Raw genomic sequence first — 12232 nt, 5'->3', positions numbered from 1 at the left:
TCTTTACCATGACAACATGATAATCAAGTGCTCTTCAATTGAACAGAAGGAAAAGATTCTTGAATAGGCACAGGAAAAAAATCAATTGACATATAGAAGAATGGCAATTAGACTCAAAGTGACTGCTCAAAGGAAACTCTACAGACCAGAAAAGTTGGAGCAACATATTTCAGATTCTAAAAGGAAAAATTGTCAGCCCAGAATAATGTACTCAGCAAAGCTTTCTTTTGTCTTTGAAAATAAATAAAATTCTTCCGTAGTAAAGAAAAGATAAAAGAATGTCCCTTCCAAACTTACCCTACAAATGATACTTAAAGATGTTTGCTTGACAGAGAAAAGAACTAGCACCCACCAAAACCAAGGGCAAGCATGGAGAACATCCCATAAAAACAAGAACAGACAAATAAATCAGACAATGAACAACCCATTGCTGAAATGACAGGACCAAATTACTACGTATTGATATTAATCATGAATGTAAGTGGCTTAAACCCATCAATGAAATGTCATAAATTAGTGGACTGGATTTAAAAAACAAAACCCATCTATTTGCTGCCTGCAGGAGACACATCTCACCAACAAAGATATGTGGAAGCTGAAACTAAAGGATGGAAAAAGATATTCCAGGGTAATATAAAAGAAAATGAGCTGCTGTAGCCCTTCTTATATCAGATAATATAGACTTTGACCTTAAAAAATATTAAAAGAGATGAAGTAGGACACCACATAATGATAAAAGGATCCATATTTTAGGAAGAGATAACCTTACTAGTTTCTTATGATGTTTTCTTTTTTTTGTCTCTAGTTTTATTTGGTTTTTCTCTTGTACTTTCCTAGCTTGTCTGGCTAAGAGTTTTTGTGCTCATCTTCTTAAAAACGGCTTTTTCTTGTTGTAATGTGTAGTTTTTTAGTTTCCATGCCACTTATTTTTGCTGTAATTTTTATATTTCTTCCTGTTCATTTTTCTTTTAAATAACTCCTTAAGAAGCATTTTTAGATCATTTATTTTATATAGTTGTTTTTTTTTGTAAGCACCTGATGTTATAAATGTCCCCCTCAGATATGTTTTTGTCAGTCTTATGGGTTTTGATGTTTTTACTTTTATTTTCATTTCTTCAAAAAAGTTTTTCCTATTAATTTCTTCAGTGACACATAGGTCATACAGTAGCGTCATTTTGTTCAAAAAGATTTCTGATTTTCTTTTTCAATTTTTTATGGACACATTGGTCACTCAGCATATTATTTAACTTTGTGTCACTGTAAATTTCTATTTTTCTTCTTGTTGATTTTGTATTATTGCTTTTCATTTAAGGAGAGATATAGTAACTGTAATAGAGACTATTATATTCAGATTTAAAATACAATATAGCATGCATCTCTACTTTCTAAATCAAAGATGGACTCCCAATCAAGCTGTTAACTATATCTTGACAATAGGATGCTAGACTCTCTGCCATTGTTCATGCCTAAATATCAGGATACATTTAAATGGCAAAAATAATGGATTTATGAATGTTTATAAAGTATTATGCTATTGTAATAATATAGGGAAAATCATTGTGGAAGGGAGGGAATTGTGAGGGGAGGATTTGGGGAGGGAATAAGAGAAATCCCAGAGCCTATAGAACTGTATCATAAAAAAAAAATGTGTAGTATCTATATGAAAGGCTGGTGTGACAGCTTGTGACTTTATCCACTAGGACATGAAAATGGATTCCATCTTTATTATTTAACTATTTTGTTTGTAAGGCTTTAATATGTATCAGAAAATAAGGAAACAAAAGAAATTAATGAGAAAAAAAAGAAATCTAAAAAAAATTTTGGGGGTTCAGCACGGTGGCTCAACAGGCCTGTGCCTCCAGCACTGGCATTCCACCTGCACACCAGTTCTAGTCTTGGTTGCTCCACTTCCAATCTAGCTCTCCGCTAATTGACTGTGAAAGCATTGGCAGATGTCTGAATTCCTGAGGTCCCTGTACGCATGCAGGAGACCCAGTAATAGCTCTTGGTTTCAGATGGACTCTGCTTTTGCTGTTGTGATTATTTGTGGAGTGAATCAATGGATGGAAAATCTCTCTCTCTGTGTCTCTGCTCCTCACTGTAAATCTGCCTTGCAAATAAAAATGAATAAATATTTTAAAAATTCATGCAAAATGCAATGAAGGTCTAAATTCATTTTAATTAATTAATATTTTATTTGTGAAACAGAAAGGGAGAACATGCATAAACTCCCATCCTCTGGACAGTTTCCAGGTGCTTGCAACAACTGGGACAGGGCCAGGCCCAAGTCTAGAGTCAGGAACTCAATCGACGTTTCCCACATGAAAGCAGAGACCCAATGAATGGAACCATGACCTCCTGGGTTTCAGATGGTACATTAATAGCAAACCAGAGTCAGAAATGGATGAGGGCTCGCCTTCAAAAACTCCAATGGGATGTGTGCATCTCAAGGGGCATTTTTATGGCTATACCAAAATCCTGCTCTAAGAGATGCATTTATTTCAGTGCAAAGATATTTTTAAATGCAGTTTTTCCATAATATTCATTTCAATGGGATCTTAAAAATATCTTAGAAATGTTTTGCATCAAAGTGTATCTTCTAGTTCCACTTTTCCATAGACTTGTTGAAATACTCTTGCATAGACAGCATGTAGTTGGATTTTCTACAGTTTGACAGTCTCAGCATTCTGCTTGATCTGGTTAGATCATTTACAGTTAATGTGTTATTGATTTATGCCTGTGATTTTTCTATTTTCTTTACATATGTTACTGTTTTATTTTCTATTAAATACATTTGTAACAAAATATTTTAATTCCTTGATTGTCTTTTTAAAACTGTGTTTTCTGAGTTATATTCTTGTTGTTTTGTCTAGGGATATATATAACATATATATCTTAACACAGCACAATATACTTCATGTTTTAGGAAATGTTTGATTCATTTGAGAGAGAAGGCAAGTCAGAGAATACAGAGGTATAGAGAACCTTAATTTGCTGATTTGTTCCCCAATGTCCACAGTGGCTAGGACTGGGCCGGGACTAAAGCTAAGACCTGCAAATTTAATCCAGGTTTTCCATGTATGACAGGAACACAACTGCGTGAGAAATTCCTGCCACCATCCAGCACCTGCATTAATGGGAACTGGAGTGGGCACTGCAATAAGGGAGGTAGACATTTCACCCAAGAGGCCAAAGACCCCTCTCTAGTTATGATTTTTATTGGTGAAAATGAAACATTTTTTGAGAATAAATTGTAGCAATTCTGGATTCTTAGCTTTATTTTCTCACATTGCTTGCTTTCTTTGTTTGGTCACTTGCCTGTGATAAATTTGTAGAAGGTTTTCAGGATGGTATGTTGCCACTGAGGTTTCTGAGTTTTATTCCCCTTCTTTTTAACAGATTTGTTTTATTTATTTGAAAAGCAGAGTTAGAGAGGAAGACAGACGTATAGATGTGTAGAGAGATGTTCTATCTACTGATTCATTCTCAAAATGACCCCAAGAGCCAGGGCTGGGCCAGGCCAAAGCCAGGACCCAGAAACTTCTTCCAGGCCTCTTGCATGATTTCAGGGGCCTGAGAATTTGGGCCATTCTTTGTTTTCCCAGGCTGATTAGCAGGGACCTGGATTGAAAGTAGAGCAGGCCGGGCTCAAACTGGAGCAAATGTGGGGTGCTGGTCTTACAGTGGCTTAGCCTACCATGCCATCACACCAGTTTGTGCCATTCTTGATTTTTTTTTATAAGCCTGGTTTCTGGGGGGGTCACTTATATCCTCTTAGCTTAGTGGTCAGTAAATAATTGGACAGAGCTGTGCTTAAGCACCTAGAGCCCTTCAGTCTTCTGTTCTTCAGTCATTGGTAGGCAGGGACACATCCAATGTGTAGGCCGCTTTGCTCTGCTTCCCTTTTTTGCTTTTCTGCTGAGCTCTTTGTCTCCTGCTCATATGCTTACAGCCCCAGAGTCTTCCAGCACTTTGTGAGTGTCTTGGATCCTCTCCAGTCTTTGTGTACATGCACATGGCCTCAGGACAAACTTCCTCCAGACGTCACTGTGACTTCAGGCTAGGAGGGCCACACTATTCTTTCTTCATCCTTTCTTACTATCAAGATCACCACGACTACAAAACCTCAGTGAGGAGGCAATGCCCAGCACTCTTCTTCAACCATGATACCATGATTTCTCTTCATCCATGACATAATCTCCTTCCTGGCCATATTGGCCAAACCATCTCTTTAGTCAAGCTGTGGGTAGGTAAAAGGGACAGGAGCAGCCCCAGACAAGGACACCTCAGAGCTTGTTTCTTAGCTGGTTTTCAGCAGTTTTTCAAGCACAGACATTGTTGGATGCCTTTATTAGATGCCTGGAGTGCTGAAAAAAAACAACAACTGTGTCCAGCATTATAGTTGCTTTTAAGAAGCTGACTTCCTTGCCCTACTTTAACCACTTCCTGTCTTGGCTTCAAGACTACTTGCTTATTAATGTTGAAGTCTCTGCTTAATTCAACCTCATATTTACTGTAGCCCAGACACAGTGCTGGATAATAGGGTTGGACAGATGAGTAAATACACAATTGCTACCTCCAAGATAATCATTCAGGGGAGGGGTAGAAAATGGGAGTTAAAATTGGGTAAATAGGTGGGGCCAGCTTTAATCTGGTAGCTACTATACTCCAAAGCCTATGCTGGAGTTCTTCATTCCTTTATTTAATGATCCGATGAAATAGTATTTTCTTGATCGCCATGTAAGCCCTGTTGAAGTATTAGCACAAATTTTGAAATGAATTTTTCCGTTTTTTTCTTTATAGAACAGAAAGTATAACAAAAGGGAAAATAACACAATCTAATTTTTATTGATTAGAAGTAATTTAAAATAACCGAAAAATAGCATATGAATATAGTTAGAAATTCTTAAGATTGCAAAGCTAAAAAGAAGAAAAATTTCTCTTCACTTACCTCTTGTATGAATGTAGATACTTTTAACAATTTCTTATAAATTTTTCTGTGCATGGATTAACATGTGTCTATCTACATATATGTATATCCTAATTTATACAGAAGAGCTCATGTTATCATGCCATTAGACATTCAGGTTTTTTGTCTTTTCCTTTATCTTGAGTATTTTTTTTTTCTGGACTTGAATTTTTTTGAGAAGCAGAGTTAAAAAGATAGAAGGAGAGGGGAGAGACACAGGGAGAGGTGTTAACCCGCTGGTTAACTCCCTAAATTCAACGTGGCTTGGGCTGGGGTGAGCTGAAGCCAGAGGCCAACAGTTTCTTCTGGGTCTCCCGTGTGGGTGGCAGACACCCAAGCACTTGGGGCGTCCTCTGCTGCTTTTCCAAGTGCAATAGCAGGGAGATGGATCAGAAGTGGAAAAGTGGATCAGCTGATTATTGAATTGACATTCAAATAGTATGTCAGCATTGCGTTTGGCAACCTAACGTGCTGTGCCACAATGCAAACACCCCAAATTTTCTCATATTAACACACATGTCTAGACTATTTAAAAAACCCCCACAGTTTTGCAATATTCCACTATATGAATGTGCTTGAGGTTGCTTCCATTTATGTCTTCTGACAAACTTTTTCAAGTATGTCTGTGAGTATGTTTGCTGGTTCTATGCAAATACATACCTTGTGTTTTGGGGGACAGGAATTGGCAAGCTGTTCTCTGAAAGAGTGTTCATTTTACTCTTCTACCATCTGCTAATGAGTCAGCTTATTACAAAACACAAGTTCTCTAAATTCTCAACTACAATAAGCATAAATAATTTGTAAAAATCTACTTACCTCAGAGCATATATAATCAAATAAGTAATGTTTTCTGTTGTTAATGTACTATTGTTCAAAATTTTATTATACTCTTTTTTTGGGAATGACTTTTAAAACAATAAGTTATCCGCCAGCAGATCATTTCTTACTTTATACTCACGCTTAATTTTAGATTCCAAATGACTGTCCTCACTTTGAGTGACAACACCCATAGTTTTATAGTGATTTTAGCTGCTCATTTCAATAACAGCCACCAGCAACTACCAATAATAATAAAAAGCAAAGCCCATTCAGTAAATTGTGAGTAAAATATCGAGAAACAATTGCTATTTGCATTTGTTGGTGTCATGTAAGCAGAACAAAATAACTGATCTCAATTGAAACTTAAGACACAGCTATCTGCTATTCCTGTTTGCCAACTCCTGGTACTTCTTCATATTTAATTTTAGAAATTCCTAAATGATACATTGTACTCCTATAACTTTGGTTAAAGACAGTGTAAAATAAAATCACTCAGTCATTATTTTTCTCAACAGACGCATGGTGAGCACTCACATTTTTTTTTTTAATTATTGGTTACATTGTATTATGAGATACAGTTCCATAGGTACTGGGATTCTCCCCACCCCTCCCCCCCTTGTGGACTCCTCCACCCTGTTGTGAGACCTCAGTTCAAGATCAGTTAGGGCACCTTCACCGCAAGCATGTACCAAGCATAGAGTCCAGCATCTTATTTTCCAGATAAGTTCATCTGCTTCTTGGGGAGACCTTCCCTAGTCTGAAGGTAGGGCCAAAAGAGCTAGATCCCGATCAATTAAAAGCCCCAGCAGCAACAATATATATCATTATGGAGTTAATTGACATAGTATTGAGTTAACAATGTGTTAAAATTACATGTAGGTTCTTAAGAACCTCCTGTGACTATTTCAATGACATTTTAACAATTGAGAGCACTCACCTGTGAATGCAATAATGAGCGAATAGTTGCCTGGTACTTGCTTTCATGGAATTTACAGTCTAACATAGGAGACAGAAATTTACCAGTCACACACACACACACACACACACACACACACACACACACACACACACACTATCTGTAAGCATATATACCCTTGAACACTTTTGGAAACCATGGATATGAAGGATCTTCAAATGCTATGAATAGATAATATCTGATGTTTATTAAGTGATTAGTATACACCAGGCACTGTGATAATGTCTCGGTAATCCTATAGGGGATAAACTTACAATTATTGTCATCTTACAGTTAAGAATCTGAGGGTCATAGGAAAGAAAGAAATTCGAAAGAGAATGGATCTTATTCCAGGCAATCTAACTTCAGTGGCTATAAAGTTAACTATGAACTTTGCTTCCTCTTCTCTGTGTGAATGCCTTTTAGGAACCAGACCTAATCCAGGGAGTTCAGGAATGCTTGAGGTAGGCCATGCTGGACCTTGAAATCCATACTTAACATATTTGATTTTCATTCCAACATTAGTGGGAAGTCATGGAATCATTTTAAACAGGGAACAATGTAACTGAACTTGAGATTGGAAGTTATTCTTGCTGCCATTCATGCTTGCAAAATGGAGCAGAGAGGAACAACTGTGGAGAAGCCAGCCTGGAAGTTATTTTGTAAGTCCAGGATAGAGATGATGGTACTGCAGATTGCAGTAGAGGAAATGGATAGATTTGAGAAGAAGCAGGGGTAGGACTTTCTTGCGGTTTTGAAATGCAGAGAGAGGAGGTAAGAGTACTTCCTGTGTTTCTGGATTGTGACATTGGATACTGGGGACACCTTGCAGTGAGGAGGTGGTAGCTGAGGATCTGATCAGGTGGATCATTGGATATCAGCGTCAAGGTCAGAGGTGATGTCCAGGTTGGACATGATAGAGGGAGTCTGGCATGTGAGTTTGGTGGCACTATCAGATGGGTTCTACCAACAGGGTGGGCACATGGCAGATGGAAGAAAGGAATCAGCATCATGCTTTTCAGGTTTCTGACAGTGAATGGCAGGTAAAGGAGAATGAACTGGAGAACACATACGCATCACCCTGATTTCTTCTCCACATATCCCATGTACTCATGGCACATAATCTGATCTCAATAGAACTAGAAAACCTGCAGAGACAGTATGTATCTTATCCTTCCTTCCAATCTCTCATGATAGCCACAGAGATGCCAATTCTATAATAAGTCCTGAATAATTCATTATGTCTTCTGCTGCTTTTCTCTTACTTCTGCAGTTGATTTCAAGTGACATGAATTTAAATCTTTCTGATTGGAACAGTAGCTTCATCAGAAAGTTACTACATTGAAAATTTATTAAGTTCCTGGGTCTAGGTGAGAACACCTTGTACACACCCCCTCATTTTGTCCTCATGTTCCTGCGAAGGTAGACATCAACCTTCCAGTTTTACTAATAGAAAACAGAGACACTGAGAATTAAAGGAAATTTCTTCAATATTTTAGCAAATAGATTTAAATTCAGTTATGTTTGATTCTAAACTCTGGATCTGTGTTTTAACTGTGCTTGATCGTTTCTTGGAAGGAGCCCTATACCCTGATGGAACATCTGGAAGGAACAAGGATGATGATATGGTTCCTCCTGGCAAAAACTACACCTACGTCTGGCCTGTGAGAGAAGAATATGCACCTACTCCAGCAGATGCCAACTGCCTGACATGGGTGTACCACTCACACATCGACGCACCTAAGGACATCTGCTCCGGGCTGATTGGCCCCCTGCTGGTGTGTAAGAGAGGTAAGCAGGCCATCCAAATCTTGACCTTTATCCAAGCTAACTGATGTGTTGAAACTGAACACAATTCAGGTCTTGATTCACCCACCTCTCTTGTTCCACGCATTGGTTCTTCTACCAAGCTTCTTAAGCCTAAGGAAATTCTTTTAACATGGAAGGTAAATTTGGCACTGTAGTAGAGAGAATTAGTTCTAAGAATTATCATGACCAGGCTGAAACACATATACGTTTCTGTTTTTTTTCTTAAAGAGGTGGTGATCTATATTTTTTATTTGCCCATTTGTTTTTATTTCATTTGTTTGTTTTGCTGGAAAGGCAGATATATAAGATAAGGAGATACAGAAAGACCATCCATTCACTGATTCACTCCCAAAGTAGCCACGGGTACTGGAGCTAAGCCAAATCAGTGAAGGAGCCAGGAGCTTCTTCTGGGTCTCCCACACGAGTGCAGGGTCCCAAGGCTTTGGGCTGTCCTTGACTGCTTTCCCAGGCCACATGCAAGGAGCTGGATGGAAAGTAGGGTGCTGGGATACATACCGGCACCCGTATGGGATCCCAGCGGATGCAAGGTGAGGATCTAGCCCACTGGGTCATCATGCTGGGCCTCATCTATGCTTAACTTTTTTTTATATTATTTTTTATTGATTACATTGCATTATGTGACACTGTCTCACAGCCTCTGGGATTCCCCCAACCCCTCCCCATACCCTCTCCCCTGGGAGGATTCCTCTACCTTGTTGCAGTATTACAGTTCAAGTTCAGTTAAGATTCTTTCATTGTAAGCAGAGTCCAGCATCTTATTGTCCAGATAAATTCAACGATTTCTTGGGGAGACCATCTCTGGTCTGAAAGCAGAGCTGGCAGAATATCTTCCTGATCAACTAAAAGCCACAACGTAACATCAACATCAATTTACAACATTATGGAATTAAATGACATGGTATTGAGTAACAAATATGTTTAAAAATGCAAGTTCTTAACTATTCTGACTATTTCATTGACATTTCAATGTTGGTTTATACACAGAACCAGCTGCTATACACCTTAAAGTGGCTATAGGGTACTATTCAGCTGTCTCATGACTTATGCTTTTCTTAAGAAAATGACATTGTAGAACACTATGCATAGGAAAGTAAGAAATTTAGTCAAATGCTCAAAGCTGCTTTTTGCTTTATTATTTCACCCGATGGATCAGTTTGTTGATTCATTTTGTATTAATGGATTCAGTTTGCCTATACCTTCTTCAAATTATTTTAATTTCTTTCAGGGATATTCAGTTTTTGAAGTGTGAAGTTATGAAGATTTCTATTTTATACTTTCTTTCTATACTCTGTCATTTACTTGCCAGTCTTGCTGCATTTTTCCTGTGGGTTATTCTTTTAGGTATAGATCTTTGACAAACATTCCAATTTTCTTGACACCATTGACAGAAAGGAAAGATCACTGTCTTAGTCCATTTTCTGCTTTTGTAACAAAATATCTGAAATGGGCCATTTGTAACAGAGTAGGGTTTATTTAGGGTTGTGATTCTGGAAATCCAAGAGCAGGACCCATAATCTTCTCTGCTTCTGTTGAATGGCGTGTGCTGCTCATGTGTGGTGGCAAACACTGCAGGTGTACACCAGTGGAAGCAATCATGTGGCAAGAGAGGAAACAGAAAAGAGCCAAACTCACTGTGTAACAACTCACCCTCCCTTGAGGGACCTACATTAATTCCTCTGTGAGGATGGGGCACCCAGGAGATAGCTGACTATTGAAGGTCCTACCACTTCTCTGCTTTCAACATGAATTTGAATGGGCATAAATCATGTCCAAATCATAACACACACGTTGATTTATTTCACCTGGGACTTTTTTTTATTTCCTCATTTGGATGCACCTGATAGGTATCCTGAATAGATATTCAGGGACCAGGACTGATGTGGATCGAGAGTTCGTTATAATGTTTACTCTAGTGGACGAGAATCAAAGCTGGTACCTTGATGAAAACATCAGGCATTTCTGCACTGATCCCAATTCAGTTGATAAAAAAGATGCTGTTTTCCAGAGGAGTAACAAAATGCATGGTAAGTATTTCCTTTGTTTTCAATTCTGTACCAGTGCCTTTATATAATAACAAGGCACTCTACTGGATACAAAATGTCTGGATGTATTGTGCTTAGTTTTGAAAAGTTTGTGTTTTAGTGATGAAAATATTTTGAAAGAGATGGTACATGTACCATGGTACATGTCAAAACTTAAAACACTTTGAAAGAGCACAATGCAATAAATACATGCTAAACTAGCTATGAAATATGTGGTACAGAAAATGTCAGGATCAAAGTTATAATAGGAAAGAATGTGAGCCTGATGACTGGTGGGTTTAGAATGAGAGAGGGAAAAAGGAGAATGAAACCATCATCATATATAATAATTCTGTGCTTTGTAACCTCTGCTTGGTCGGTAATCATTTTCTGAGTGATTACTAATGTTAAGAACTATACTATGCATTAAGTTTAAATATGCACTGGTGAATGTATTCTGTTTCACAGGCGTTCTTAAATTAACCAAATTTATTGACAGAGCATTGCCTATACACCAGACTGTGTGTGATTTTCAACTTCAATGTAAACCTTCCACTTCATTCATTGATAAATCTCTAAAAGCCATCCTAACTGAGGCAGTCTAATATAGTCATAACATCCTAAGAGTAAGACATTGGTATTGTGGCATAGTAGATAAAGATGTTGCCTGTGATGGCAGCACCCCAATGAGTGCTGGGTCATATTGTGGTTCTCTGTTAATTGCCTGTGAAGGCCATCCAGTTCTCTGTTAATGGCTTTGGAGAAGCCATGGAAGGTGGCCCAGTTGTTTAGTTTCCTGCCATCCATATGGGAAACTTGAATGAAACTTCTGGCATCAGCCTGCTTCGGTGCTGGCTGGGGTGGCTGTCTGGGAAATGAACCAGCAGAAGGATGAGTTTGCCTCACCATGCCTATCCCCCTCCTCTGACTTGCAAATAGATTTTTTTTTTTAAAAAAGCTCTAAGATAAAGGGAGGGAGCTAAAGATCATCTGACCTCCCCAATTTATAGGTGAAGAAGCTGAGGTCTCAAGATAACAGTGATTGTTTAAGGTCAGAATGAGAAGAGGAGTTGGAAGTTAGGACAGAAATCTCAGACCAGACGAGTTTTGATCTGGCTGCGTTTGATCATGATGACAGAGTGTGAGTGCCATGATACTGTTTCCACTGGGCACCCACCCTGTTTTTTCTGCTAGTGATATTTCTGCAACCTTAGTGTAGTCACACTTGGCAAGCACTTTACTTATTGATTTTGTTGTTGCTATTTGTTATTTTTTATGATACAGTTTTGTAGATATAGGGATCCCCCCCCTTCTTCCCCTTTTTCCCCTCCCACTATTTCTTCCCATTTAGGAATAGTTACAAGTTCAACTTTCTGCTATTTAAGTGTATCATGGCATTGCAGGTAGCAAATCTAGTTTCAAATTGTCAGGGTGTATTTAACTATTTCATTGGGAGTCTTACTTTGATGTGGGAGTAGAGATGTATACTGCAACTTATTTTCACTTGCCAATGTGCTAGTCTCTATTACACAGTTCATCTATGAGAATGTATGTATATATTTGTTTACCTACATATCTATTTGTTTTGTATAAAGGTGACCTAATATCAGAGAGAACATATGATATCTTTGCTTTTGA

At 38.2% G+C, this 12232-nt stretch overlaps 1 protein-coding gene across 1 annotated transcript in view; it reads left to right on the top strand.

Moving 5' to 3' along the window:
* HEPHL1 (hephaestin like 1) overlaps positions 1–12232 on the top strand; it is a 77173-nt gene that overhangs the window by 27977 nt on the left and 36964 nt on the right. Inside the window, exons 3-4 of the mRNA XM_040977301.1 lie at positions 8322–8534; positions 10418–10597. Coding sequence (XP_040833235.1) covers positions 8322–8534; positions 10418–10597 — 393 coding nt within the window. The remainder of the gene's footprint in view (positions 1–8321; positions 8535–10417; positions 10598–12232) is intronic.

This window comes from Ochotona curzoniae, unplaced genomic scaffold (assembly GCF_017591425.1).
Source record: "Ochotona curzoniae isolate NIBS_2020 unplaced genomic scaffold, NIBS_Ocur_1.0 contig_2723, whole genome shotgun sequence".
Lineage (NCBI taxonomy): Eukaryota > Metazoa > Chordata > Mammalia > Lagomorpha > Ochotonidae > Ochotona > Ochotona curzoniae.
The sequence above is the reverse complement of the archived record's forward strand: the minus strand, read 5'-3'. Positions and strand labels throughout refer to the sequence as shown.